General features: G+C 53.3%; 9 protein-coding genes across 9 annotated transcripts; 6 read left to right on the top strand and 3 right to left on the bottom strand.

Annotated features, from left to right (window-relative positions):
- Positions 1 to 223: 223 nt before the first annotated feature.
- On the bottom strand, positions 224 to 2,360 carry M406DRAFT_322936 (uncharacterized protein). The gene is made up of 3 exons (XM_040919714.1): positions 2,133 to 2,360; positions 1,344 to 2,034; positions 224 to 1,230 (listed from the first exon to the last, which is right to left on the bottom strand). Exons 1-3 carry the CDS (start codon positions 2,186 to 2,188, stop codon positions 1,126 to 1,128), a joined length of 852 nt encoding a protein of 283 aa, XP_040776149.1. The 5' UTR covers positions 2,189 to 2,360; the 3' UTR covers positions 224 to 1,125.
- Positions 2,361 to 3,790: 1,430 nt separating this feature from the next.
- Positions 3,791 to 5,671, top strand: M406DRAFT_292516 (glutamine synthetase/guanido kinase; the record flags this gene model as incomplete). The annotated part of the gene is made up of 3 exons (XM_040919034.1): positions 3,791 to 4,238; positions 4,332 to 5,310; positions 5,442 to 5,671. 3 exons carry the CDS (start codon positions 3,791 to 3,793, stop codon positions 5,470 to 5,472), a joined length of 1,458 nt encoding a protein of 485 aa, XP_040776148.1. The 3' UTR covers positions 5,473 to 5,671.
- A 1,881-nt stretch (positions 5,672 to 7,552) lies between these two features.
- Positions 7,553 to 8,693, top strand: M406DRAFT_70317 (uncharacterized protein; the record flags this gene model as incomplete). Its single annotated transcript, XM_040925341.1, has 2 exons — positions 7,553 to 7,784; positions 7,873 to 8,693. 2 exons carry the CDS (start codon positions 7,553 to 7,555, stop codon positions 8,691 to 8,693), a joined length of 1,053 nt encoding a protein of 350 aa, XP_040776147.1.
- Positions 8,694 to 10,963: 2,270 nt separating this feature from the next.
- M406DRAFT_278936 (GroES-like protein) lies at positions 10,964 to 12,578 on the top strand. Its single transcript, XM_040918364.1, has 2 exons — positions 10,964 to 12,023; positions 12,152 to 12,578. Exons 1-2 carry the CDS (start codon positions 11,102 to 11,104, stop codon positions 12,340 to 12,342), a joined length of 1,113 nt encoding a protein of 370 aa, XP_040776146.1. The 5' UTR covers positions 10,964 to 11,101; the 3' UTR covers positions 12,343 to 12,578.
- A 592-nt stretch (positions 12,579 to 13,170) lies between these two features.
- M406DRAFT_331492 (EF-hand) lies at positions 13,171 to 14,302 on the bottom strand (the record flags this gene model as incomplete). The annotated part of the gene is made up of 5 exons (XM_040920637.1): positions 13,171 to 13,241; positions 13,364 to 13,738; positions 13,916 to 14,057; positions 14,126 to 14,188; positions 14,300 to 14,302. The coding sequence occupies 5 exons, from the start codon at positions 14,300 to 14,302 to the stop codon at positions 13,171 to 13,173; spliced, it is 654 nt and encodes a 217-aa protein (XP_040776145.1).
- A 1,071-nt stretch (positions 14,303 to 15,373) lies between these two features.
- On the bottom strand, positions 15,374 to 15,766 carry M406DRAFT_243610 (uncharacterized protein; the record flags this gene model as incomplete). Its single annotated transcript, XM_040916224.1, has 1 exon — positions 15,374 to 15,766. A coding segment is annotated over one exon (393 nt), but the record flags the coding sequence as incomplete, so codon positions are not given.
- A 3,288-nt stretch (positions 15,767 to 19,054) lies between these two features.
- Positions 19,055 to 20,929, top strand: M406DRAFT_346912 (concanavalin A-like lectin/glucanase; the record flags this gene model as incomplete). Its single annotated transcript, XM_040922230.1, has 3 exons — positions 19,055 to 19,464; positions 19,507 to 20,125; positions 20,221 to 20,929. The coding sequence occupies exons 1-3, from the start codon at positions 19,299 to 19,301 to the stop codon at positions 20,927 to 20,929; spliced, it is 1,494 nt and encodes a 497-aa protein (XP_040776143.1). The 5' UTR covers positions 19,055 to 19,298.
- Positions 20,930 to 21,901: 972 nt separating this feature from the next.
- M406DRAFT_70321 (uncharacterized protein) lies at positions 21,902 to 23,454 on the top strand (the record flags this gene model as incomplete). Its single annotated transcript, XM_040925342.1, has 2 exons — positions 21,902 to 23,059; positions 23,179 to 23,454. The coding sequence occupies 2 exons, from the start codon at positions 21,902 to 21,904 to the stop codon at positions 23,452 to 23,454; spliced, it is 1,434 nt and encodes a 477-aa protein (XP_040776142.1).
- A 1,628-nt stretch (positions 23,455 to 25,082) lies between these two features.
- On the top strand, positions 25,083 to 27,149 carry M406DRAFT_260184 (MFS general substrate transporter; the record flags this gene model as incomplete). The annotated part of the gene is made up of 5 exons (XM_040917350.1): positions 25,083 to 25,474; positions 25,608 to 26,096; positions 26,209 to 26,737; positions 26,843 to 26,887; positions 27,024 to 27,149. Coding segments are annotated over 5 exons (1,581 nt in total), but the record flags the coding sequence as incomplete, so codon positions are not given.
- Between the last annotated feature and the right edge of the window lie 434 nt (positions 27,150 to 27,583).

Below are 27,583 nucleotides of genomic sequence, written 5' to 3'. Positions count from 1 at the left end.
GTGCCTCGGAGGCGATTGTCGAGGCGTACAGGCGACAGGTGGCAGAGGATCGCGACATGGGCCTGGCGAACCGGAGGGCGCTGGCTGCCAGCCTCACGCCGGGTGGCAAGGAGGTATACTTCAGCTGGGACATCCCGCGCACCCGGGAGGGCTTCTACCACTACAAGGCCGGCATGGAGGCGGCCACTAAGCGGTCTATCGCTTTCGGGCCCTATGCCGACCTGCTGTGGGTTGAGACGGGCGACCCGAACGTCGACGTGTGCACCAAGCTCGGCCGTGCCGTCCGTTCCGCCCACCCGGGCAAGGGCCTGGTCTACAACCTCAGCCCTTCCTTCAACTGGATGTCCCACGGATTCACCGAGGAGACGCTCAAGTCGTTCATCTGGGACATCGCGAGAGAAGGCTTCGTGATCCAGCTGATCTCGCTGGCCGGCCTGCACAGCACCGCCACCATCACGAACCAGCTGTCCAAGGAGTTCAAGAATGACGGCATGCTGGCCTACGTCAACCTGGTGCAGAGGAGGGAGAAGGAGCTCGGAGTCGAGGTGTTGACCCACCAGAAGTGGAGCGGCGCAAGCTACATGGACGGCATCGTCGGGGCCATCCAGAGCGGGAGCTCGGGGAGCAAGAGTATGGGCGAGGGCAACACGGAAGGCCAATTCTAAAGACGGAAAAGGAAAAGAATTAAGTCAAAATCATATCGATCATGTCACCTCAAATATTCGTCAAAGTACATACGACCGACAACACGAACCAAATTTGTGATGAAAAGCCATTTCGGACGAGCAAGCTGGTGATGATGGAGGAAGCCCTCATACAACTGAAGAGGACCCTCTGGACAGAGTAAAAGAGCATTTGCAGTGTGCTTCCTTGAAGTGGAGGGGGACGGGGGACGGGTGCTTCATCTATGTGGTTTAGAGCCTGTCAACAAAATCAAAAGCGCAACCCATCGAACACCAAATACCAGATCGTTTTCTGACAAATCCCAGCCAAGAACACCAATAGACCACCCTTTCTAAGAAATCTTCTCTATAGTGGCGCGGGCATAGGATTTTACAAACAAAATCCTCTGTACACACAAAGTCTGTGACTGCCACGAGCACCCCGTCCAGGAATCACCGCCGTCTAAGCGTCCAGCGAGTCCTTGAGGGCGTTGTTCACAGGAGCCTGAGACGCGGGGCCCTCGGGGGTCACGTAAGCCTTGGTCATACCACCATCGACCACCATATCCTGTTGCATCATCAGGTCAGCTTTCATGTCGCGACGTAGCAGGAAAAAAAACACCAATAAATCAAGGGACACCACAGCGCTGGTGTGGTGGGGGGGGGGGGGTGGTTACGCACATGACCATTAACGAAGCTGCTCTCGTCACTGGCAAGGAAGAGAACGGCGTGGGCCTGCTCGATAGCCTCGCCAAAACGACCGGAGGGGAAGTGGATCTCGCGGCGGAGCCTCTTGGGCTGGTCGTCGCCAAGCCAGTCCTGCAGCAGCGGTGTGTTGAGGGGCGCGGGGCACAAGCTGTTGAAACGGAAGCCCTCGCGAGCGTGCACCATAGCCAACTCGCGGGTGAGGGCGAGCACAGCACCCTTGGAGGCGGTATAGGCCAGCTGCGGGGTGGCGCTGCCGACGAGGGCGACGACAGAGGCAGTGTTGATGATAGAGCCCTTGGTCTTCTTGTGACGGCGCAGGGCCAGAATGGCGTGCTTGGAGCCGAACCAGACACCCTTGACGTTGATATCCATGGTCAGGTCCCAGATGTTCTCGGGTGTGCCGACGGCGTCGTCGTCCTTGGCGTGCATGATGCCGGCGTTGTTGAAGATGACGTCCAGGCCGCCAGCGGAGTCCAGGGACTCGACCATGGCCTGCACCTGGGCCTCCTTGGAGACATCGCACAGGGTGGTGTTTACCTTGGCGTCGGGAACGAGCTGCAGGAGCTTGGCCTTGGCCTTTTCGAGAGCGGGGGCGGAGATGTCGGCCATCAGGAGGTTGGCGCCCTCCTTAGCGAAGAGGATCGAGGTCTCCAGACCGATGCCACTGGTGGGGGGAATATTATCGTGAGCAAATTGGTCCCAAGCTGGGGGCTGGAGGAGAAGGGAGCTTCACTCTTCGAGAGCGAATGGAGCTCGACTCACCCAGCAGCACCGGTAACGACGGCATTCTTGCCAGCCAGACGTCCCGCAGAGCCCATTGTGTAATTGTTTGATGTCGTAAGATGTAGAAGGGTTGCCGAGTTGATGTCGCCCGCTGCGTATATTAGGGGAGGGGAGGATAAAAGGCGGTGAGCTGGTAGCTAAGAGGAGGAGGGGAAATTAGGAGGAAAGAAAAGAAAGAAGAGGAAGGTATCGAGTGTTGAAGATCGGGTTACACAAGAGCAATTGGTGGTGTCGAGATGTTTATACTATGGCACAGAGCACGCAAGGCTTGAGTCGTATCTCCATGGAGGGGCAAAGGAATAAAATCATCGACGGCAGCACGTTTAGTCATGGAGCCCGGGACGGATGCAGCGATCCAGCTCTGCGCGTGGTCATTGCTCTGAGCGTTCCTTCGTGAGTCTTTCCTCCGAGAATCGGCGGCTGTGGTGCTACCTTACTAAGTTTAGTGACACAGGACCTGCTGTGGTGCGAGTACCCATAGTACTCGAGATTATGTCTATGGAATTACAAAGGTACAGTGCAAAAAGATCCTGATAGGCCGTACACAACGAGTCAATTGATCTTGGTCGATTCCTGCTGTTGTTCTCGGTAGCTGCTCCGATCCATACGACTGCTGGCCAGTAAACACCGACGTATTATTTTCTTATCAGTGCAGTGCAGAGACCCTGCATGGGAAGTACTTAGGTACATAGTACACACACGGCTGGGGAGCGAGGTCCTAATCGGTTTCGGAGCTTGACTCGCTGCTGATAAAGAAGTATCGATCTACAGCGCAGGTACATAGTAGTCATGGAATCTGGTGCCCTGAAAAAGATATCATTCAGAGACGGAAGACGACCCTCTTTTTTGTCTTTCCGGTTTTTCTCTTTTCTTTCTCTTTCATTTTTCTCCTTCATCAGTAGTGGTGTTGTGATTCCTTCACTTTTCTTGTTTTGTTCACTTCAGAAAGTACATAGATAGAACATGGAAAGATAAGCGACTTCAGCACCCCTGGCTTTCAGCTATGGCCCTTTTTGGCTGCGGGGCATTGGAGAATGAGGGGTAGCTTTGTGAGAAGCTGCAGTGCGTGTGTAGGGAGCATTAGCGGTAAGCCCTCATAGCAACACACACACAAAATATGGTGGCGTCAGGGGGGCACGACCAAGCGTCTGGGCCAGGGCTAGCCCCGCCATCCAGTATGACCTCACAGGATTTGATACGCAAAGTACTGAGGTGGCTTTTATAGTTGACTGTGGCTGCCTATCTCTCTTGAAAACTATCCCCCGTCCCTTCCCACCCCCCCGACCCCACCACCTCTTCCTGCACGGTTCCTACACCGGCAGCCCTACGCAGATCGCGACGACCTCATCCTCCACCTATCGGCTCCTTACTCGTGTACTTATCTACTTGTGCTCTGCTGTACTCTTGTTTTGTCTTGAGCTGCAGATTCCAAGATTGAGTAGCATTATCATTCGTATTTGTCTTTTTTATTCATCTTTATTTTCCCCTCTTTCGTTTCTCGCGGCCTGCCCTACCCAACCATTTAGAAAAGAGTGTGACCACGAAACAGACAAGACGCAAGACGAGAGAGACGTGAATTTATCTGATACGACGAATTGCCTCTGCAACGCGTACCTGCCTCGCCCGATTAATCCACCATGGCTTCTTTCAAGAAGCCCTCCCCTCATCCTGAGGACATCACCGTCGAGTCTCTGCCCTCCATCCTTGCGGACGACAACAGCGTGAAGCTCGCCGGCGTCGACGTTGACGGTATCCTGCGCGGCAAGCTTGTCTCCAAGAAGAAGTTCCTCTCCGTCGCCAAGGCTGGCTTTGGCTTCTGCTCTGTCATCTTCGGCTGGGACATGCACGACCAGACCTACTTCCGCGAGCTCGGCATCAGCAACAAGGAGAACGGCTACAGGGACCTTATCGCCATCCCGGACCTGGCAACGTTCCGCAGGATACCATGGGAGGACAATATGCCCTTTTTCCTCGTCTCCTTCTACGACCCAGACACCAATGAGCCCCTGAGCGCATGTCCCCGCCAACTGCTCAAGAGACAAGTTGACAAGCTCGAGGCCAACGGCTGGGGCGCCATGGCAGGAGGTATGTTTCCATCCTGGGGTTACATCTCGCCACACGTTCAACAGAGGGCTAATTTCTGTGCTTTTTTTCTGCCTTCCCTTCCCTTCCCTACAGCCGAGTATGAATTTTACCAGTTCAAGAACCCCGAGGGCAACACCTCTGCCGCCCCTTACCTCAGGGACAACACCACCCACTCTCTCCCCGCACTGACAGAGGGCATGTTCGGCTACAGCCTGATCAGACCTGTCCATAACAAGGACTATTACTACGACATCTTCAACACCTGCGAGGCGTTCAACTGCAACATCGAGGGCTGGCACACCGAGAGCGGCCCTGGTGTCTACGAGGCTGCCCTCGAGTTCGGCGAGGTTCGAGGCATGGCCGATCGCGCCAGTCTCTTTAAGTATGTCGTCAAGTCCGTTGCCACAAAGTACGCGATCACGCCTTGCTTCATGGCAAAGCCCAAGCAGGGCCTGCCCGGCAACTCTGGCCACATGCACGTGTCGCTGGTCGACAAGGCAGGCAAGAATCTCCTCTTCCGGGACACCCCCGACGCCTCTGCCCCTTGGGCCGACATTGCCCACCTCTCTGATATCGGTCGGCACTTTCTGGCTGGCCTCCTCGAGGGCCTCCCGGACATCATGCCGCTGTTTGCCCCCACCATCAACAGCTACAAGCGCCTGGTGGAGAACTTCTGGGCGCCCGTCACCGTGTCCTGGGGACTGGAGCACAGGGCTGCGTCCATCCGCATCATCGCCCCGCCCACCGCCAAGCCGGGGGCGACCCGCTTCGAGGTTCGCGTGCCCGGCGCCGACGCGAATCCATTCTTCGTCTTCTCCGCCATCCTAGCCCTCGGGATTCGGGGTATCGAGAAGAAACTGGAGATTCCCTGCCCACCGCTTGGAAAGGGCGAGGACGTTGGTGGTGCGTCTGATCAGGGTCAGAGGCTGGCCAAGAGCCTGCGCGAGGCGGTCGACCGCTTTACCAGGAAGGAGAGCATTGCGAGGGAGGTCTTTGGAGACGAGTTCGTAGATCACTTTGGAGGCACCAGAGATCATGAGATCCGCCAATGGGATGAGGCCGTGACCGATTGGTGAGTAGTATCCATCCTCAAGCCCACCCCCCCCCTCCCCCTTAGTCATGTGCTGCCAGCACTTTTCTTACACGCTGTCTGTTTTGCGGTGCTGACTCGGATTTTTTTCTTCCTTCTTCTCTCTTTACCAGGGAGATGAAGAGGTACATCGAAACTGTCTGATGCCCGTCTGGGTGGCATCATGGGAATTCATTGGACAGGAGGGACAGTCCTGCATGGTATTTGGGCAAATTTTTCTATTGCAACCTACTTCCGGGGTTTGGATCCTGGCGAGAATACACAAAAGGGCAAGAGAACGGAAGGTTTCCGCTATCTGGGTTTCTCCACAAGATATACCCCCTCTTATATAACCACAACTTCCCAGATCTGCTTTGAAGCGGTGTAAGAGAAAGAAAGAGACAACAATGCGGTGCCGATGTTGGCCAGTGTGAATGAAATGACAATGACATTTATGTGACGTATCACATTTTGAATGCTTGTTCCTCATGCTTGCTGAATCGGCCAACAGGTCGGGGCGCAAGACGTTGCACGTCCGACCACAGCGAAACCTCGAGAAGTCGAACCAGGAAGGCGCAGGCTTGTCCAAGCGTGACGAACAGGCTCACTCATAGGCTTGTCTAGAGCCCAAATCTACTGTTCCTGTGGGTACAGCAGCGGGCGTGGCGCACCAGACCGGAGAACCGGGACCACGCCAGATTAGCGAGAGGGAGGATGGAGGATGTCCAAGTCCTTGTACGGTATGGTACGGCTGCATTACACCACCATCGGCGAAAGTAGGTGGTGGGTGTGGAACTCTGACCCGATGGAAGGGTGAGAAGAAGGGGAGGGGAGCGGAACGGTTTGTCATTGCGCAGGAGGAAGTAGTATGTACTATGGTATGAGTAGAGTCATCTCCCGTTTGGGTCTGCGCGTTTATTCTAGTGGAGGAGGGGACCTGGCTAAGTCCAGGTTCTAGCGCCCAGATCAAGTTCTTTTCTATCTGGCCTAAAATTGCCAGGCAAGGCGAGTTGGTCCGGAGCCATCAGATAATAGCCCCAGGACGGAACGTCACCAGACGACCAAGAACACAACCACCAGTCCACTTGTCTCAGGACGCCCGTCGCTTCCCCCCTTCCAGATGAGAAAAACCTCCCAACACAGCATGAGATCTCGCTAAGCATGTTGGCGTCACACTGCAGAAGCTCTAGGTACGGGGTTCGAAGGAGAGAGGGTTCAGGGTTGCGGTCTCACCCTTGGGGGGGTCCTTCATTTAGCCCCAGTCTGCGGCAGCAGTGCTTTTTCCTCGATCCTGCGTTGGCCCGCTGGGATACATCGTAGCACTGAACTTGTTGTACCCCGTATTACAGCGGGCCCCTTGCCGCGCTCGCGGACAGATTCCGCTGGCATCAACAGCTTGGCATTAACACGGAGGCGCCGTTTGACAGCCAATAATGGAACATGTTTCGACTGGTTCCCATGGACTACTTCCCAAGTGTCCGCCGATGCCTGTCGGGTTCTTGGGCTTCACGCGGCCCCTCGGAAGGCCTACTCTATGTAGTGCAGTGCAGTGCAGATAATCAGATCAGATGGGCTGGATGATGACGACAGGGTTTAGGGCGGTTTCTTTTTCACATGAGGTGTGTGTGTGCGTGTGCTTTTCTTGTTTTCTCTACCGTCTTCTTCTTCTTCGTCTTCTTCGCCTTTTCCATGTCATGAGGGCCAGAGAAGTGACGGTCAAAGGTCGTGCTTTCCCTCGTTGGGGAAGAAAGTACCATAGCACTCGAATGGGAAACCACGCCCTGAACTGGACTTGAACCCGGGTTGAAAGTTGGGAAAGCACGTTTGGCATGTGAATGAAGAGACCCGTATTATTATGGAAGATGGGTTGAAATTGTAGGCTGTACGCGCGTGGTCCCATCTTGTGGGCTAGAACTCAGGTGTACACTATATACGTATAAATATCAATGTCTCATCGCAACGTTGCCCACATAATCGGTCGCCGATTAGTAGATTTCAGTCACAGCTAATAATCCATCCATCCGTTCAGCCATCCATCCATCCAGCCAACCAACAGTCCAAACAAATACCACCAGTTGCTACCAGCCACGGTGATTGATTAACTACCCATCAAGCCCCCCTTCTTTATACTACCATCTTCTAAAGATCTCGCAGCCACTGCCCCAAGAATCCCACAAATCCATTACAACCGCCCATCGAGGCAAGTGTACGTGGTTGATACCAAGTCGTCTAAATTAATCCTACAATGGGCAATTACGATCCAGAGCTCCCTCGAACAGCTCTCGAGGATGCACACGAGGCATCAGAGTCTGGAGACGGCAGAAAGGAGGTCAAGTATCCCTTTGCTTTCAAGAATCTCGACTGGGACGAATATCATCTCTTTCGTCCTCGATATCCACAATCCATGCTTGAGATGTGGCTGGACTATCATCGTGAGCACGGCGGCAAGTTTCATTGCCTCCACGATGTCGGTGCTGGTAAGCCAAGAGACCATCATGTTGTTGTTTTGTGTTTTTATTCTCTGCAAGCGGTTGATACGTTACTTATGATTTCTGTCCGTTTCAGGTCCTGGCACCCTATCTATGAGCCTCCATCCTCTCTTCGACCATGTTGTTGTGAGTGATGCCGGGTCAGCCAATGTCCAATCAGCGAAAAGAAGCCTCACCTCGACGACTGTTTCACCCAAGTTCGAATTCATCCAGAGCCCAGCCGAGACTGTCCACGCCTCGATCCCCCCTTCCTCTGTCGATCTCGTCACTGTGGGCATGGCCTTCCACTACTTCAACACCCCAGAGGCCATCCGCTCAATCGCCCACATGCTCAAACCGGGCGGCACACTGGCGGCCGCGACGTACGGTTTCAGACTGCGCTTCCCGGGCCGGCCGGCCCTCGAGTGCCTGTGGTACCGAGTCACCAGCAAAGAGTCGCTGCGGCTACTCCGCGAGGGGCGCCTATTCCCTGCCGCCGTGAATGGCATGGCCGCAGCCATGGCGGGGCTTGACTCTGTCCCGCTGCCCACAGAGCTGTTTGAGACTGGGGCGAAGCGGATTCTGGTCAACGTGGAAGGCGATAATGACGGGCGGCCGTTCTGCTTCATTGACGAGGATCCAAAGTGCTGGCAGCCGGCGCCGAACCGTGTCGGGGCCACTGACACGCAAAGTTCTGTCCGCGACGCGAGCTGGCGGCGCGCGGCGGACGCGGCGTGGCTCAAAGGGTTTCTGGAGAGCTCTCAGATGGGGTTTGGCCAGCAAACGTGGGGCACAGCCGAGTGGATGCAGTTGGAGAGCATGGTGAGGTCGGCTGGGGGTCAAGTCATGGTGGAGTGGCCTGTCGCCATCATACTGGCGACTAGAAATGATCGGCCTGTCTCTGCTGTCGGGGAGTAATACATGAGTACTCTCAACCTGCAGCTGATACGTGGGCATTGATAGGTCTTGTCTTTGGTGGTCATCACGCTGGCTGGCTGGCTTCATATCATCAGAGATGGCCACTCTCCTGGAGCTTTGTAACAATCCGGCATTGGTTGGCCCAGATGATATCATACATTAGTGGTGAACAGTCTGGATACAAATAGTTTATCGACCGTGATATTTTCTTATAACTGCGCCTCCAAATCAAAACCTACAACAATACGCCTCTTGAGCTGGTCCTTTTTCATCTACCCTCTCTCGGCTGACCTCCTCCACCCTTTATTCAGTGTCATGTCTATATTTTTCTTGTTCTCTCCCTTTCCAATCAAAAACAATCATGTTGCCCACTATGATGCTGTGGAAGAATTATGGCCGCCAGTGCCACAGCACTCACTGCACCTTAGACATCTCTCCACAGATCCTCATCAAAGCGATGATGGGATATACGTAGCGACACGGACGACACCAGTGAGATAGTAATTGATGCCCATTAACACCGACCGCATCACCTACTACACGTCTCTCCTATACACCTATGAGAATGAGAAGAAGAAGGAAGGAAAGAAAAGAAAAAAAACAGGAAGGGGGCAGTGCGTGGTTAATTAGGGCAAATGCCCATTTGCATATGCAAAGAAGTCTCTGTCAGTAAAAGATACCAGATTGAACTGGAATAATTGACCGGCAAAGTGGCTGGAAACTGGGTGTGAGGGCGACTTTGCATCAGGACTAAAGAATTCACTCCTTAATGCAGGCAGTCTGCCAAATAGACTTAGGAAGACAGAGGCAGTTGGACGACGAAACCAGAGGTTTCAATGCGATTCAAAGCCAAGCGTGTCAAGGAAAGGGGTACGTGCTAGCGACGGTGTAGCGGGCCCAGCCGAGAACCGCAGTTCTGGGAACCAAGTAGCAAAAGTGCCAGAATCAATCAACTGTATTTGGCGCTCCGTTGGTTTTGTCTTTCCATCCTTCCTTCTGAATCACCTCAGGACGTGGGGCGCAGCAACCTGTCAGAAAGAGGTATAGGCCGTTCTGGCCTCCGCTCCGTAGAAGTGCACTGGGGCTTTTGAAGAAAAAAGACTGTGGGACTCTTTTGTATGGTGGCTTTTTTCTGTGGTGGAATTTTTCCTCGAATCGAAACGATGGCTTCCAAAGACTCGCAGGCAACCCAGTGAGGTCTTCTAGATCTGGGCAAGTCTCTCTACACACACAGTCTGCAACTGTACAGATTTTGTACATGACTGTGGAATAGTTTGCTTTTATGAATTCATGATTTATTTAATTATCCAATTTTCTTTTTTTCCTTGCCACTTTTCGGCCTTTGGTATTGTGCCGTAATGGAAAAATTGTGAACTCATTAAACTCCAAGCGAAGGTCTAGGCTGCACCTGTTATGTACTTGCTTATCCATTGCCCCTCACTTGCGGGCTGACATGGATTGGAAAACGGCCTCAAGTCGCTGCATCCGTTATTGTCCAAGGGAGGAGCCATGATTATTTCTGAGTGCGGAGGTGAGGAGTACTTGGCTCGACTGCTCAGTGCCGTAGTCAGTACATGTATTATGCATGTTGTTTGTATGTACTCCAAGTACTTACTTAATGTATTGCAACTGCCCTCCATACTGTGACCTTGTCTTCCCCACCTGCCTTGGACCGATCAGCATGCGGGGTGCATGTGGTATTTCGTCCCCCGCCCCATTCATTTATCTGTTGATCATTGCCTTGTAGGCTGATGGAAGGTTTATTCAATGGAACCAGACAACGGAAAAAGAATGTTCTTTCTGATCGATTCGACAAGGTGAATAGGGTGGCCAGCATCAGCTCTGTCCAACCATATATTGCCCGTGATAATTCATCCGTAGAAGAGATGACTTGGATATAAGAATGGAAATGACAAGAAACGGAGAGAGAGGGGGGGGGGGAAGAGAGATGGACCTCACCTGGACCTCACCTCATCGAGCCACTTGTGCATGGTGGGTTGCGATACCTGCGTCACACCATAGACTTGTCCTCCTAAGCCCTCCCGGGTAAGGTACGAAAATGGTCATCACCAGACAGATACTGACAGCACGATACGTGAGTGGGTGTGCGTGTATGTGTATGTGTCTCATCACTCCTTGGGGCCCTTTTGGAGTGAGGAGGAGGAGGACGGTACTTGTTGCCAAAGGTATATAGAGCCCTCGCCCCCTTCCCGGCTCAATAGCTTCGTTTTTATCCTTTCCCCTCCTTCAAGGTGCACCCACACTTTGACTTTGTTGAAAGTTATTAACACCCACGTCATCATCGTCATCATCATCATCATCATCCTTGGTTTCCTTGAACACAAATCATACACACAAATCACGACCCCAACACTTCACAACATCATCATTGCCCTTTTCAAATAATCATGTCGGACACTGCAACCACAAACAACACTACTATCAACGCTGTGCGATATTACGGCCAGCGAGATATCCGCCTGGAAAAGATTCCCGCCCCGACTGCCGTCAAGCCAGGCTGGGTCCGTCTCGCGCCCAAGTTTTGCGGCATCTGCGGAACCGACCTGCACGAGTACGTTGGCGGGGCGAACCTCATCCCCACGCCAGGCCACCCGCACCCCATCACAGGAGAGACGCTCCCCCTCACCATAGGCCACGAGTTTTCGGGCGTCATCGAGGAGGTGGGCGAGGGCGTCACCCACGTCAAGCCTGGCGACAAGGTGTGCGTGCAGCCCACACTCTGGGACGACAGCTGCCGGTCCTGCAAGCGCGGCCTGGTCAACTGCTGCGATGGCAACGGCTTCCTGGGCCTGTCAGGCTGGGGCGGCGGCATGCAGGAGACCACCCTCGCCCCAGCTGTGGCTGTCAAGCCGCTGCCCGATAACATCTCCCTCGAGGTCGGTGCCCTGGTCGAGCCCCTCGCCGTCGGCTGGCACTCGGTCGACATTTCGCCTTTCAAGGAGGGTGACACCGCTCTCGTCCTGGGCGGTGGGCCCATCGGCCTCTCTGTCATCCAGGCCCTCGTCACCAGGGGCTGCAAGAACATCATCGTCTCCGAGGTTGCCAGGCGCCGACGCGAGTTCGCCACGCAGTTTGGTGCCCACCACGTCATTGACCCGACCAGCACCGACGTCGTGGCTGAGGTCGAGAAACTGACGGGTGGCCTGGGCGCCGACGTCGGGTTCGACTGTGCGGGTGTGCAGGTCGCTGTCGACTCGGCTTTCAAGGCCATCAAGGCCAGGGGCACGCTGGTCAATGTGGCTGTCTGGGGGAAGAGGGCCACCTTGAACATGAACGATATTGTTTTTCGCGAGCGTGCTTATATGGGAGGTAAGTCATTGATACTCCACACATAAACCCCTCAATTCCTAAGGGAGAGGGGGGGGGGGCGGAGAGAAAAAACACAAGCAAAAGGCAAAAGATAAAAAAGAAACATAGTACTGACAAATCCATCATAGTTGCTACATACGTTCACGGCGACTTCGAGGCGGTCATTGAGGCCATCGCTTCTGGAAAGATGAATCCCGAAGGCATGATCACCAAGAAGGTCGCCATGGACAAGGTCGCAGATGAAGGCTTCAAGACTCTGATCGAGGACAAGGATAACCACGTCAAGATCCTCGTCGACCTGACCCAGCCTGTAGCATGAATGGAGAGTAGGGAGCAACCCGCCTATCTACTAACTACACACAAGACCTGGAATAGAATAAATCAGAGACAAAAAAAAAAAAAGAAGAGAAGAAGAAACTTGAGGCGAGCATCTGCAAATCCTTCTCTCCGGTGCCTTGCGCGCGTTGACTTTGAATTGATGATACCCGGGCTGGCTTCATCTTGATCATTATTTTTTTTTTTTTTTTTTTGGATAGTTGCAAATGTAATCATGTTTAGAAAACGTTTCGTTGCTGTTGAAGAAATTCAAGTGTCTTGTGGTCAAGCATTGGGTGGTACATTTGTTTATACATGTACCTTTTATTGAGAAAGTGTGTGCCCTTGACTGACGCCAGCTTGGGGCAGGAGACAGAATGGTATTTAATGACTTATTGTCATTTTCTTGAGAAGACTCTCACTCGGTCGCCTTTGTTCATGCAGAAAGACCAACTTTACGAGGAATATCATATCTCAAATAGTGATATCTGAAAGATCAAAGAAAGATCCATGCTTTTGAGAGCCACGAAAAGAGAGAGAAAGGAGGAAACTACCGATAATGCAGCACGCTTACATGATTGAAAAGACGGATCATTTCTGCCATCCCTACCTTTGGCCCTGTAGCTACCAAGTAACGTATAGCGCAAGTCTTAAGGTGACTTTGTGCAAGGCGACTTTGTGCAACTAATCACGATCAAAAGCAAGCACCAACTACTGGTCCTGTGACCGAAATGAAAGAAACAGCACACAGATTTTACTATATCAATTCAGGCTGGCACCTTCTTTGCTTTCTTCTGTTTGACCTATCTTGATGGCTGAACCACTATTTAATTTACTCCTCCTCGTATCCACTCAAGATATCATCCACCTCCTGTCTCTTCGCAAAATCGAGGAACCTCTCGTCTACATTGAGAGAAAAGAAAGAGAGAAAAAAAAAGTCAGCAAACAAAACACAACATCTGAAATATTGTTTCTTCTTCTTCTTCTTCTTCTTCTTCTTAACAGGTCACACACAGAAAACTTACAAGTAATCCTCGCGCCCTCCCCCTCCGCAGGATCAACCAGCTCCTCCAGGTCCGCGCCGGTCACGCTCAGCCCCGCCCTGGCGGCGACCGCAGCCAGCTCGTCCCGGGAGAGGGATGCCTTGAGGGTGGGATCAGTTGCCGCCCACGCGTCCTTGTACACCTGGTTAGCAAGCCGTTGACGCTGCAGCCGGGCCGACATGGTGCTGAGGCCCCGCACGGCGCCGGCGCCGGCGCTCGTGGGTGACTTTAGTGCGGCGGTAGTGCCTGGGGGCGTACCCTCGGTCTTGGTCTCTTCCTCCGTGGTGGTGGTGGTGACGGCGGCGGCAGCCGGCTCGGGAGACTTGTATGGCTGGCCGGTCATCATTGTGATGAATTCTGTTGGGTGGGTCAGTCTTTGTTATTATCTCGGCTGTTCGTGCAGGACGAGAGAAGGGTGGAAAGGAGCCGGGGGGGGGGGGGGCGGCTTCAACTGATCGTCTGGTATGTGAGGACACAAAAGGGGGGCGGGGGGAACAAGCTGCTGTCTGAAATGAAGCAGTTTCACATTCTTACCATCAAAGTTGATGGTGCCGTCACCGTCCAGGTCGACCTCCTTGATGATCTTGGCGACCTCGTCGTCGGTGATGGACGGGTTCGTCTTCCGCATCACGCGGCCGAACTCCTCGGCGGAGATGTTGCCACCTCGATCTTGATCCTGTGCATAGAATTTAGCCGCTGATTCAAGTCCACCTCCTCTCAGAGTCCATTTCTGGGAACACTCACGTATTCATTGAAGCAGTCACGGAAGATGGCAATCTCCTCGGCGCTCAGCTGTCTGCCCGTAGCCTGTTGTAGTCGTGTTGTACGTCGGTCAGCTTTCTCTCCCAGCCTCTTGAAAACTCTCAGAGTGCCATGAGGCATGGGGCATCCTTAGAATGAGGGTTTCTCCATTCTCACCATTGTAAGGAGTGATGAAAGACTCTTGAGATATGGTAGATATCAAAGGTATTAGCCCTCAGATCTGAGTGCTGACTGTGCTTTTTCGTTTGTCTTTTCTCGGTCTCTCACTCTTCTCCTGTTTCTTTCCTTTGCCTTCTTTTCTTTTGGTTTTGGTTTCTTTCTCCCAGCCACGTCAAAATCGAAACAGTTTCGTCTGTTCAGTCCGTCGTCTGTTCTTTCCCAAGGGTTTTTTATAGTCGAGGTGGTCAAAACGAGAATACCGATGGCGGTGGAGATTGGCGAATGTATCATGTGGGGGTCTCCCAGGGCCCGCAAACCCATGTCGATAAAATAGTGGCACTCATGACGGAGATGTCGCCGTTTTAGGACATCAGCTCCGAGGGGTTTACCATAGTAACTATCCTCCGTCGTAAATAAAAAAAAATGCACGGGCCGCCAACCTGAGAACACGGGGGTGGAAAAAGGATCCTCTTGTTGCTTCGCGAAGGTCCGCAGAACACAGAGTCATGGATATAAGGGGAAATGATTTATTGCGTTACGCACTACTTGTTGGGCTTCATGTGACCAAAATCTTCCCCCTCTCATGGGATGGATGATGTTGGGCGGATAGAGAGAAGGTGGGGGTTCTTGTCTGTAGTCATACTTAGAATTGGTTGTGGCGAGGACTCAACTTGGGTCTAGTCAGTGAGTGCCATGTCAACGAGAAGGATGAGGAGCTGCAATGACAAGGGAAACAATCCTGTTTCTGAATCCTCATCTTTGACTACAACATGACTTGGGGTGACGGGGTCTTTCTCCTCGTGTGTCATGTTTACATGATCGGCCCCAGGGCACGACAGGCCACAACGCGAAACTTCAAATGAATTCGTCCCGTCACTGCGTCAGCCAAGGAAGCCTATTGCTTATGGTTTGCCCTCTTTCTGTGCCCTCGGCAGGTTCCGCTGCTTGCATGAACTATCTTCGGGCCGCCCCCCCCCCCCCAATTCTTCAGTAACACACAGTCAGTCTGACTCAGACCGGACCACCCATCCCCAAAACAAAACCCTCCATCACAAGACGGGACTACTACCTCCCTCCCATATCTCGATAATACACTAGGCTGTTGAATTCAGTCTCCAGCGTCTTCAGCCTCCACTGACCCCCATCCTCCTCCTCCTCTTCACACACAAAGGACAAGACACTGATGCCCGCAACAGGCAGGTTGTCTGCACCAAAAGTCTGCGTCCAGCGGAGGACGAGCGTGTCACAGCCAACGGCGCTGGTGGCGGTGACAACGAGAGGGATCCCAGGCTGGCTCGCCTGGCTGTCCATGAAGGCCTGCTTGGAAGAGAAGGTCACAGACCCAAGGGGGAAGCCTGCGAGGGCGTTGATGCTGTCCGACGTGTCGGTGAAGTTGTCTGCGAGGAAACTCTGGGCGAGGGCGGCCGTGTAGTTTCCTATGAGGGCGGCGTAGGCCTCAGCCAGGGCGGATACTGTCTGGGAGCCAGCCTCGAGAGGTCTGGAGCACGAAGTGAGACTGTCGCTGGACCCATCTCTCATCGATGCACCGAGGACGCTGGTGAGGCAGAGACCCAAATACTGGACGCGCATTCTTAAAAGGGGGGGTTGGGGGAGACTAGGTGAGTAACCCCTTCCCTCGGCTTGTCAGGTTGGGAGATCAAGGTGGCGTGTTCAAGAGACGAGATTCTTGTGCAGGGGCAGCAGGCAACATGAATCCTGATGCTGCTCAAGATAGTGTGTAGAGCGGGCGTAGTAATGGTTCAGGATGGGCGAGGATGCTGCCTCAGAACCTGACGCCCGCCATCAAAGGTACGAAGTAGGTCAGTGCTTTTATAGTTGGAACCCTCTGAAGATACCGCGTAGTAGCACCGTTACCAGTTTGTCGTCCCTGCTAGATCATGACCAGAGGTCATACCACAGCTCAAGCCCAGCCAGCCAGAGAGAGAGAGAGAGAGAGAGAGAGAGAGAGAGAGGCAGACAATGGTACAGGGTCACTTGAGGGGAACTATTCGGACGCCTCAACATCGTATAAGCAGCCATCCGTAGGCGGAGAGCAGTCCCCGAAACATCATTCAAGGTGGCTGTTACTCTTTGCCATCAATAACCGCCGCCGCAAATAAGACTACGGGGTACAATGACACAACCTCGGACCATGGCGCCGGGCTATGGCAACGAACATGGAAATAGGACACTGGGGGAGTTCTGCCACCAGCCGTTAGCTGTGTCCAGATATTCAAGATGCAACTGCTCCGTTCTATGTTGCAACTGAGGCTCGAGTCCCATGAACCTTTTCTTTTCCCTGTCTTGCTCTCTGCTGTTATCCCAGAGTCATCGATGTCACCCCTTGTTGTCCTTGAGAGCCGCCGAGATTGTAATTTTTACTGTTGTGATCGGGCAAGTTGATGTTATGTAATGCAGACGGATAACGGGCAGAAACAGCAGGAAGGGAGAATCTGGGATCCTGCACAAGTCGTCTGAACAGCATCTCTGGTAGTGGATCATCATTCGGGTATGGCCGGGCAGCCTACAATCACTGTCGCGCAAAAAGGGATCCGGATCAAAGTCTTGAAGATGTCTCGGAAGCTGGCATTGTTTGCCACAGACATAGCCCGACCTGCCAGGAATTTTTGATTTGACATCAAGGTCCAAGACTTGCTGGTATTATTCCTTTCGTCCTCTATAAACCAGAGGCGTGCGTGCATGGACCACAACGACAGTTGTAAATAACAACGGGCGTGCTTGGGCCCATCCCAAGAGACAGCAGATGAGCAGTCGATCCTGATGATCTCCCATCCGCCACCCATCATCCCGCCAAAAGTCCCTCTCCAGGGAAATTGAAGAATCCAAAAATAATCGCCACCCTGGGTTGGAAACGGTCTTCAGGTCTTTCAAATCTGAACTGTGTAAGTACTTTGAAGACAACAAGCAGGCGGAATTCGGCACGGCTGAGTCGGGATCGAAGGGGGCGGTTTGAAATAATGGTCCAGCAAACTATCGTGATGAATTCTGGCAAAGAGGAGAGAGAAGAGAGAAAATACGAACAAGATGATATGAGGGAATTTCAAAGATCCATACGAAGGTATATTGAGCAGATGTGGATAAGTAAGTAGTCATCGTGATGGTAATCTCGTGGCCCATACCGACTCCCGAGCTTGTGGCCAAGTAAAGGACAAAGGGTGAAAGGCCAGGAACAGTACAGTGCTTGGTGGGTCGTCCCGCCATCTAGTACCGTTCTGGACTAGCGTCTGGGGACTATCGGCTAAAAGATGAGGCTTGGCATCCGTCAGAGCCGCAATCCCTGCTGGGGGACAGGGAGCTGGGTGAAGAGATCTGCAGGGATGGGGCAGGGGTAAAGCAAGGGCGGCACTAGGGGTAGAGAAAAGGTGAGTGATAGCGCAGGGGCAAAGACAGGAGGTGGGGGGGGGGGGGGTGACCCAGGGATCTAGCATCAGCCCTGGAAATCAGAACGTGTTCCTGCATTACTGCGTCTCCAGACCATATTGATTCTCCAGTGTGTAACACACTAACGGAGGGACCCTTGAAGATTTCCCTACCTTCTCTCTCTCTTTATCTCTCTCAATCCCTCCCTCCCCTACCCCTCTCACCCTTCTTCCCCTTCTCTCACTTGGCTTGGGGGGGGGGTCTATCTCCGTCCGAGCTGTGTATCTTTTCGTTGGTTAGACTTTGGGCTGTGGACGGTGCGTGGGGTCCGCTTGAAGAGGGGGGGGGGGGTTCCTCTCTCCTCCATGTGGTTTCAACGGGCGGGTATAACGGGTCCCCAGCGTGGGTCTAGGCCCAAAGAGGGAGGCTTGTCTGGCCTGTGAGGCGCCCGAGTCTCTATCAAATCTCGGGCGCTTCGTTCTGATACGTCGATACGGCTTGACCTGACTTCGTGACAGGCCAGAGGCAAATTACTTCCGACGCAGGGAGGCGAGAGATGGCAAAAAGAGGAGTTGGTTGCTCTCTTGTCTCTCTGTGCACTCCTTTCTCTCTGTCTTTGCCGATTCACTTGGCCATACTCAAACCAGACGAGAATCCCTCCCACCACACCGGATCTTGTATTATGACGACAGAAAAGCAACACCAGATAAGGCGAGAAAGATACTTACTGTTCAGTTCAGCGTAGTCAGTGGAGTGGAGTTTAGTCTACTGCATTTGTATCAACTATAGTCCTAAGCATATTTCTATACTCTGCCTGTGCTTGTGGTTGAGCTTGTGAGCTAACTCACGATGTAACCCCTTTTTCACCCTTCTTCCTTTTCATTTTCGCTGCCTTTTCCCTTTTTCTGTCTGGTCTTCTTTTCTTCTTTCCCCTGCCCTGCCCTGCCCATTGGAACCCTCGTGCGGTGTGGGTCCTTTTTTATCATCCTTCTGTTTCTCTACCGATTTTCCGTTCCCTTTCCAACCCCCCCCCCCCCTTCTCTCCTCTGCTCCTCTTTTTCTTGTCGCTCCCTCTCCAGGATCCCAGTCAAAGTCTCTCCTGTCCATCCTCATCACCATCACGTTCCCCCGACCACGACAGACTTTCGGTCACCCACGCTCCCTAAACTTTACCCATTGGGTATACACACATTCCTTTTGGTTGGCCTCCGAGTCAACACTTGTCACTCCTTCTCTCTTTCCCTCCCCCGCATTGTTCTTCTTGTCTATCGGGGTTCATCTCGACTGAATTACGGTAGCAGGACGAGCAAACACATCAGCCGTTTGGTGGGGATATCGGTGTCGTCCAACCGTCTACTTGCTGTTCTCAGGCTCGTCGTCATCCTTGGGATCTTGGGCCTTCGAGCTCAGCACCGACCCTTCATCCATCTGGTCTCCTAGAGTCTTTTTTCTGTCTTCTCGTTCTTTTTTTTCTTCTTTTCCTGTCTTAGTATTCGTCGGTCCCTCCACGACTTCGCATATCTGGCCGTGCCAGCCTGTGCGACATTCGACAAAAAGGAAATCGATCCAAACCCGACTCGAGTTGTGCCTTGACCTCTTCTTGTTACCTTGCACCATGTTGTCCTCCCGTGCCTTCGTGCTGCCTGCTGCCCTCCTGCTGGGCGCGGTGCAGCACGTCGTCGCGCAGACGAGCAGCTCCTGTAACCCCGTCACCAACGGCACAGGTTGTCCCACCGACCCGGCCTTCTCCACCGAGCACGAATGGGTCTTCAACACCTCGAGTGCACCCTCGAGTTCCATGTGGACCATCACTGCCTCCTCAGACGCCATCACCTGGACCGACGACGGTGCCAACTTCACCATCTCCGAGAAGGGCGACTCCCCGACCATCCGCTCCGAGTTCTACATCTTTGGTGGTCGTGTCGAGATCTGGATGAAGGCGGCTCCTGGCCAGGGCATTATTTCGTCCGTCATGCTGCTGTCCGACGACCTCGACGAGATTGACCTCGAGTTTGTTGGCGGCAACGGCACTGCCGTCCAGACCAACTACTTTGGCAAGGGTCTCAACAACATCACCTGGGAGACCGACTTTGAAGTCTCGGGAGGCACCCTCGACGCCTTCCACAACTACACCGTCGACTGGACCAACAGCAGCCTCCAGTGGTACATTGACGGCGAGCTCAAGCGCTCCCTGACCCCCGAGGAGGCCAACAACACACACAGCTACCCGCAGACCCCCATGAGGGTGTACATTGGTCCCTGGGCCGGTGGCGACCCAGACAACGCCGAGGGTACCATCGAGTGGGCTGGCGGCGAGACCGACTACAGCAATGGACCCTACACCATGGCTGTTCAGAGCGTCAAGGTCACCGACTACGGCCGGGGTACGGCTTACAACTACACCGACAACAGCGGCACTTGGGCCAGTATTGAGATGCTCAAGTAAGCAACCCTTCCTCTCTTCTTGTTCTCTTACCCTTTAGTACCTTTTTATTTTTTATTTTTTAACTAACAAATCATCTCTCCACCACCCACAGCACCGACAAGAACTCCACGGCCGAAGAGACCCTGACCGCGGCGCCCACCGAGAGCCTGTCGGAAAAGTTCAACAACCTCTCGACAGGCAGCAAGTCGGCCATCTTCGCCTGCAGCGGAGCCGCCGCGCTCGGTCTTGTGGCCTATGCCGGCTTCTACTGCATCCGCCAGCGCAAGAGGGGCACCATGGAGGCCAAGATGGCGGCGCAGAAGATGGAGGACGAGCGCCTGGAGATGGAAGGCTACAAGGCCAGGGGCATCAACCCGGACGGATTCTCCGAGGCCCAGCCCGAGTATGACGCCAAGACGGGCATCGCCACGCGCGAGGTGCAGGTTCCGGACTACAGCGAGCCCAACCACGAGAAGTTTGGGTCCATGAGCATGACGGCTGGGGGCGCGGCGGGCATGAGCGCCGCGGCGGCGAGACCTTTGCTGCGGAACGGCCCTGCCGCTGCGTCGCCGCCGGGCACGCCCAACGGCTACAACACGCACGATCCTTACTCGGACAGCTTCTCGCCCATCGACAACAATGGCTTCGGCGGCATGCACAGCCCACCGCCTGGCATGCCCCCCACCGCGCCCCTGCCTGGTGTTCCCAACCGCAGCTTCTCGAACCCCAACTCGCAGATACATGACGACGGCTTCGAGACCCACCCGCAGAGGAGCTTCTCCAACCCCAATGGGGGCTATGGCGCGGACCACTGGCGGTAAATCTGTACGCCGGGGGGGGGGGGGGGCAGCAGGGCAGCTGCTGACGTGATGGTTCGATGATGTCGAGGCTCTCTGCTGAGATATCAAGGCCATATTGTCGTTGTTGTTGCTGCTTCTGCTGCTGCCGCTGCTTCTGCTGCTGTTGTTTTGACACTTTTTCAATCCTGGGCTCGGAGTTCAACGGTGTGTTGGGAGTTCTTCCTGTCGTCCATCCATCCGCCTTCTCTATTCAGACTCCCCTTCTCTCGTATGTGTGCGCGTGTATCATCTTGTGTGGTTCATCTTGGGACTGGAGCTGGTTTTTGGTTGGAGATGGACCTCTTCTTTTTTCTTCTTCCTCTTTTGTGTGTGTGTGTGTGTGTGTGTGTGTGTGTGGCCTTCTTGGACAATGTTGATGTCTTGCTGGTTTTTTTGGTTTCTTGTCGGCTCAAAAGAGGGTCAGACAGAAGATACATATAGTAAATGATGCATATACCCTTCAATCCCGACATCCAAGAACGAACATGCTATTTATATATTTTTATTTACGTTCCAAAGTTTGAAATCATGTTCAAGTCTCGGCTATTATTACAAGTAAGCATTGTAGTTCTTTACACGTAATATTGAACAGGTGCTTGAACCGGTCCTGACCCCAACCCTGGCTTCCCCTTTCCAAAGAATTTTTCCACCACCACCACCACCACCACCATCACTTCACTTCCACGGTCTCGAATTTTATTCATCTAATATACTCACCTAGTCACACATACTGGTTGTATTTTTCTTTTCTTTCTTTTGTATAAATTTAAGACACGAACAATCGTTCTCATAATCAAGGCCTCCAGACTGCCTTTTCGTCGACACTTTGAATCGAAAGCCGTTCAGATGGATATCAGCATCATGACCACTTGATATACATACATATGTCTGAGAGACGACTTGATCTCGTCGAGCTTAGTCGGACCCTTCCTCCTCCTCCCCCCCCCCCCTAATATGTCGTCCACACCATGGTCCAAACATGGTCGTGCCGGTATCAACAAGCTCTCCCACCTCACCCAGCGCCGCCTGCGCATGCTGGGCATTGACCCTGTCAGATACTCATGGATGACAGCCAACCTAGGCAGGCAGCTGGGCGCCGTGGACGAAACCACGACCAAGCCGTATGCAGGGAGGGTCACGAGCGCGGGGGGCTTCGAACTTGCGTGCAGCTACAACTGGAGGCTGCCACCAGCGCCAGCACCAAGAGACCCGAGGCTGGCCAGGATGAAGAATCGAGAGGGGAGAATAAGGTTGCTGCCATCGTTGGCAAGACAGACACCACAGATCTTCGTCCCGGGCGAGGCGCCAGGCGTCGTTTTCCATGAGCTCCCGTTGTCTTTCGCGCCAAACAGAAGGCTGAGCAGCTGTCGGGATTTTAATACGGCGTATATGCCCGAGTCGCCGTTCCAGGCCATGTTTCGTGCCATCGAGGTCATGAGGCCAGGGCTGAAGCTTGATGATGTGGATGTCATCATCAACAGGAGTAATCTCTCACACTTGCTGCGAGTGGCCCGAGGACGCTGCTCCAAACCCTACCGTCTGGAGCTCTCTATGATCCGCAACTCCCTCCTCGTCACTCCTAAATGGCCTGTCCTCCACGAGTCGCACCGCAACAATTACGGAAGACTCTTCGAGGAGCACTTCACACGCCACACTACAGACATGAGCGAGGCCGGCTCCCACCACCGTGCCATCCTCTACAACCTCGGCCCCCTCCGCTGTCTCGTCCTCATGGAGGTCGACGCCGCCTTCACAGAATTAGAGCCTTCCTGGGCGAGCCCCAACTGGAGGCTGCCCCAGACGGAGCAGAACCTGATGACCTCAATTCAACACGAACAGGTGCAGGCTGCGCACGAGCAGCAGATCTCCATGCAGTCCGATGCCGAGAGACGTTTGTTCCAGTCCTTGCTGAACGACGAGAACAACGGCAACGGCGACGATGGTGACAAGTTCGAGGAGGCAGCCTCCAAAAAGCCTCCTAGCTTGCGGCCCTTGACGCTCCTCCGCAAGGGGGGTGGGACCCTGAGTGCACATACTGCGGAGCTCATCACGAAGACCGACTTCCAAGATAGTGACACCAAGACCCAGCAGATGTGGCTGGGAAGGACCCCCGTAAGGAGACTCGACCTGCCTCTCCCCCTTTGCTTCTGCGTACTAGCCAGCGCGTTCACTCATGAATGCCCACAGCGTCTGTCTCATTACTAACATACACTCGTGCACTGAGTATTTAGTACCTCATCAAGAGTCTTCACAGCCTGAACGCCTTCACGAACGTCCATGTCATCAACTCCTGGCGTCGCCTCATGGCATTCGAGGAGAGGTCGCAGGAGAACCTGCAGAAGCTCGTCTCGGCGCTCCAGATGCTGAGGGAAATCACGAGCGGCACTGCAGACCGGCACGCCATCGGCATCTGCACTCAACAGTCGAGGTCGCTGAAGGTGTTCACGCCACAGGAGACGCCGCGGCCGTCTCTGCCGCTTGACATTAAGAAGCGGTTCTGGACGTGAGCTGAGACTAATCCATCTCACAAAGCACGATGCATATCGAGGCCAGTTCTTGGTTGAACCACCGTCGACACCAAACTGAGCAACAACGAAGCCGACTTGAGAGCCCAGTTCTCACTTTTAGGGACCAAAAGGCTGCAGTTCTCCAGGTTAGAGACAGGAATATTCGCGCACACCGGCCAGGCGGATCATCTCACAGCATGAGAAAGAGGGCCATCTTCTCCCAAGCGGATGATGAGTACATACAGTACGGCATGCATGGGATGAGGAACAGTTGAGTAATAGGGACGTTGCGATTGGCGTATTCCCGGTACAGTTACCGAGAGCCCTGACTCCAGAGGGTCACAGCAGGCACTTGGTCGTTACACTGGGGGAATACGGGGATAAACCACGCCACTATCGATATAACCGCAGCAGGCCCTGGTATACCCAAATCTGCTTGAGATAGGGGCTTGTTTGAGGTTGAGAGACACGACTTTTACCAAAGGTCCAAGTCCTGAGAGAGGTCTATCAGCGTCTAATTGTCTAGTTAAAGGCAGTCGACTCAGCACGCTATCTCAACACCAGGCCACGCTATCTCTTTTGTCTGACGCACAAGCTGCTACTGGTCTGCCAACATCTTTCTTATCTGTCAGCCGATCCCATTCACATGCGGATTCCTCTTTTGGAAATAGCAAGAACCGTTGGCCATCCACCGAGGAATGCAAGGGCGGAGAGGGAGCAGCCAGGCAGGCCCAGGCCAAGCTCTACAGTCTTAATAAAGGTTTCTGGCTATCCATTGGCTATCATCGAACAAGGTTTCGTTAAGTCCTATCTATACTGGACGAGCGACAGTGCAATGCACCAGTGAGTGTGATGAGTTAGGGTAACTTTAACAGGGCCCCTCAAATGAAGAATGTTCAACCTCCATTTTGTGTGCTTGCATGTGCCGTGTCCCACCAGACCTGCTTTGAGATCTGCAGGTAACATCTACACTCTGCAACGTATTATCAGACGGCCATCATGAGATCTTGCCTTATCTCCGAGCCCGCAGATATCCTGCAGTGAGTTGTCGTTCAGGTAAGTCCATCAATCTCAGAGCTGAAAGAAGAGTGGCCAATAACTTGATTACTGAAATATCCAACAGCGACAGTCGACGACTTTATCGGTGTGTGTGTTATTATAATATACACGCGGGTCCGCCTGAACAACGTGGGAAGAAATGAGAGAGCCCCCAGGTTCATGATACCAAATCGACAGTACCTCACTACCCCTCCTTGTTGGCCGTCTTACTTATCAACATCAATGTCTTCAGAGGAGAAGACAGCCGAGCCAGGCACCATGTCCTCCAAAGCTGAGCCCAGCGACCTGCTTCCTATCCAGAGGCTACCCTCGCTACAACAAGATGCCGGAAGCCTCAAGCAAGACCTGCCGGATGTTGGGCTCAGCGGGGAGGGAGCGAAGAGGGCCGAGCTCATGGAGTCTGCGTGGGGCAAACATGGCAAATTCTGGGTGTTTTTCGGTCTAGGCTTGTGCATGCTCGCATAGTAAGTTGAGACTTTGGTCAAGCACATATCATCAATCTTCCTCCCCACTTCTTTTACGCAGAAGAACCCCGTAACACACCATGTACTGAGACTCCTGCGGGAACCAGCGAGTTCGACAATACCACCTTCGGAACCTACTACACCTACGCCCTCTCCGACTTTGAGAACATTTCGGCGTCCTCGGCGTTCATCGTAGTCTGCGACCTCGTCTTCGCCCTGATGAAGCCCTTCTGGGCCAAGACGTCCGACATATACGGGCGCGGCGAGATGTACCCAGTCGCCCTGGTCTTCATCACGATCGGGCTCGTCGTCTCTGCCTCTGCGAGGTCCTTTCCGGCCATCGCGGCGGGGACTTTTATCCGGGTTTTGGGCATGACGGCTATTAATTCCATGAACGATGTGATTATCACTGATTTCACCACGACTCGGCAGAGAGGATTTGGTGTTTCGTTTCAGTTCTGGCCTTATATTATTATGCCCTGGATTTCTGGCTACGTGTAAGTAAAATCCCCTAGACCTTCCCCTTCCCCCGAGCCTTCTTCTTTTCTTTTCCTTTTGCATCTCGTATTTTTTTCCTTTCTCCAGAGCTTCAGACTAAGCAAAAAAAAAAAATTTAAAAAAATCCAAAAGCATCGACTCGGTCATGTCTGCAGGCGGTCTAGGCTGGCACTGGGGGATCGGAATCGACGCCATCTGCTACCCAGTCGGCGTCGCCGCCATCACAATCATCATGCTCGTCTTCCAGCGGCGCGCCAGGAGGCTCGAGGCGCAGCTCGTGGCAGCACCGCCCAGCACCAAGCCCAAGCCGAGTTTCCTCCAGGTATGCGCCGCCCTCGACCTGGGCGGCCTGGTCATCGCCGTGGTGTCTCTCGGCTTCATCCTCGTGCCCTTGGCTCTGGCGTCGCTGCAGCCGCAGGGGTATCGCACGCCGTGGATCATCGCCCTGTTCGTGCTGGGTCCGATTGGCTTGCTGGTGGTTCTTCCTCTGTATGAAGCGCGGGTGGCCTCGAATCCTTTCTTTCCTGGCCGGTACATCAAGAACCGGGTCATTTGTCTCGCTTTTCTCTTGTACTTTTTGGATTACATGGCAGCAGCTTCGTCTCATAGCTACCTTTACAAGTACGTTTATTGTCTTTTTTTTTTTCTTCTCTTCCTTCCCAAACAATCTGGATAAAGGTTTGTCATTCAATGCCTGGCTAACAAACTGCATCAATCACCTCACCCTCTACAGCTGGGCCATCATCGCGCAAAACATGTCCGTCCTACAAGGCACCTATTTATCCTACACAAACGCAGTCACCATCGTCTTCGTCGGCATCGGCTTCGGCTTCATCATGTGGAAGACGCGCCAGTACAAGTGGTGGATCATGCTGGGCTGCGTAGTCCGCATGATCGGCTACGGCGTCATGTTCCACATCCGCACGCAGACGAACCCGCCCTACGCCGAGCTGTACGTTGTGCAGATGATCCAGGGCCTGGGCGACGGCCTGGTGCAGACGGGCGGCTTCGTCGCGGCGACCATCAATGTGCCCCATTCAGAGGCGGCGCAGATGACCGCCCTGACCGTGCTGTTTGGCATCCTGGGACAGAGCGTGGGGGATGCCATCTCGGGGGCCATCTACACGGGCACGTTCCGAGAGGAGCTGGCCAGGGAGCTCGGGGACAGCGCCACGCCCGGGCTGATCAATACGCTGTTCAACTCCATCACGGGCGCGATACCTGCCTGGGGAACGGCCGAGAGAATCGCCATTGTCAAAGCAGTAATGTTTTCTCCTCCATGACGATGATGATGATGATGATGATGATGAGATATAGACCGTGGGGAGGATCGTGAAAGACAAACTAACTTTGTCATTGTTTTTCAGTACAACACAGTCACTTCTTACTTTTTCGTGGCAGCCATGGTTATTGTCAGTTCAGACTTTCCTGTTCTCTCCTTCTGCACTGTTACTCCTTCATCTTATGCTACACACCACAACTGATCGAAAACTTCAAACCATTGCTCACTGACGCCTATTTTTTTTTTCTTTTTTTTTTCTTTCCTAGATCACTCCTGGCTTTATTCTGGTGTACTTGCTACCGAACCAGACTCTCGGTGATACCCAGAATCTTGTCGAGGAGCATGGCATGCTGGAAAAGCACGAGGACGATGCGAGGGATCGTACAACTTGAACACAAGTTGTGTCAAAAAGTAGAAGCAGGCAGCGTGAGCCTACTTGTGCGTCGTGTTCTATCGTGCAATAACAGAAAGGGAGGGCGAACGAGAGACTGTGAAGGATTGGACACGGGTCGATGTGCATTCCCACAGGTTTCATCAAAACTCAAATCAAATCTGATCTGGCCCGAGATGATGGGCGTCGTGAGTCTGATTGACTTTCCTAATCTGATGTTTGTTCCACTTGGGCTTCCGAATTCGTATCCATCATGCCTTTTCCCTTCACATCAATACGCCAAAGTTCCCTTTCCCATAAATATGGTGCCATCACAATAGTAGGTGTGGTCATTGTGCACCATCAAGTCCACCTTCAAAAATAACCCGAAAAAAAAAAAACAAAAAAAAACAACAACAACATGAAAAGCAACGAGCCGAAGAAAAAGAAGAAGAA

Source organism: Cryphonectria parasitica (genome assembly GCF_011745365.1).
Source record: "Cryphonectria parasitica EP155 unplaced genomic scaffold M406scaffold_5, whole genome shotgun sequence".
In the NCBI taxonomy this organism is placed as follows: Eukaryota; Fungi; Ascomycota; class Sordariomycetes; order Diaporthales; family Cryphonectriaceae; genus Cryphonectria; species Cryphonectria parasitica.
Note: the sequence above shows the minus strand (reverse complement) of the source record. Positions and strands in the feature narration are given on the sequence as shown.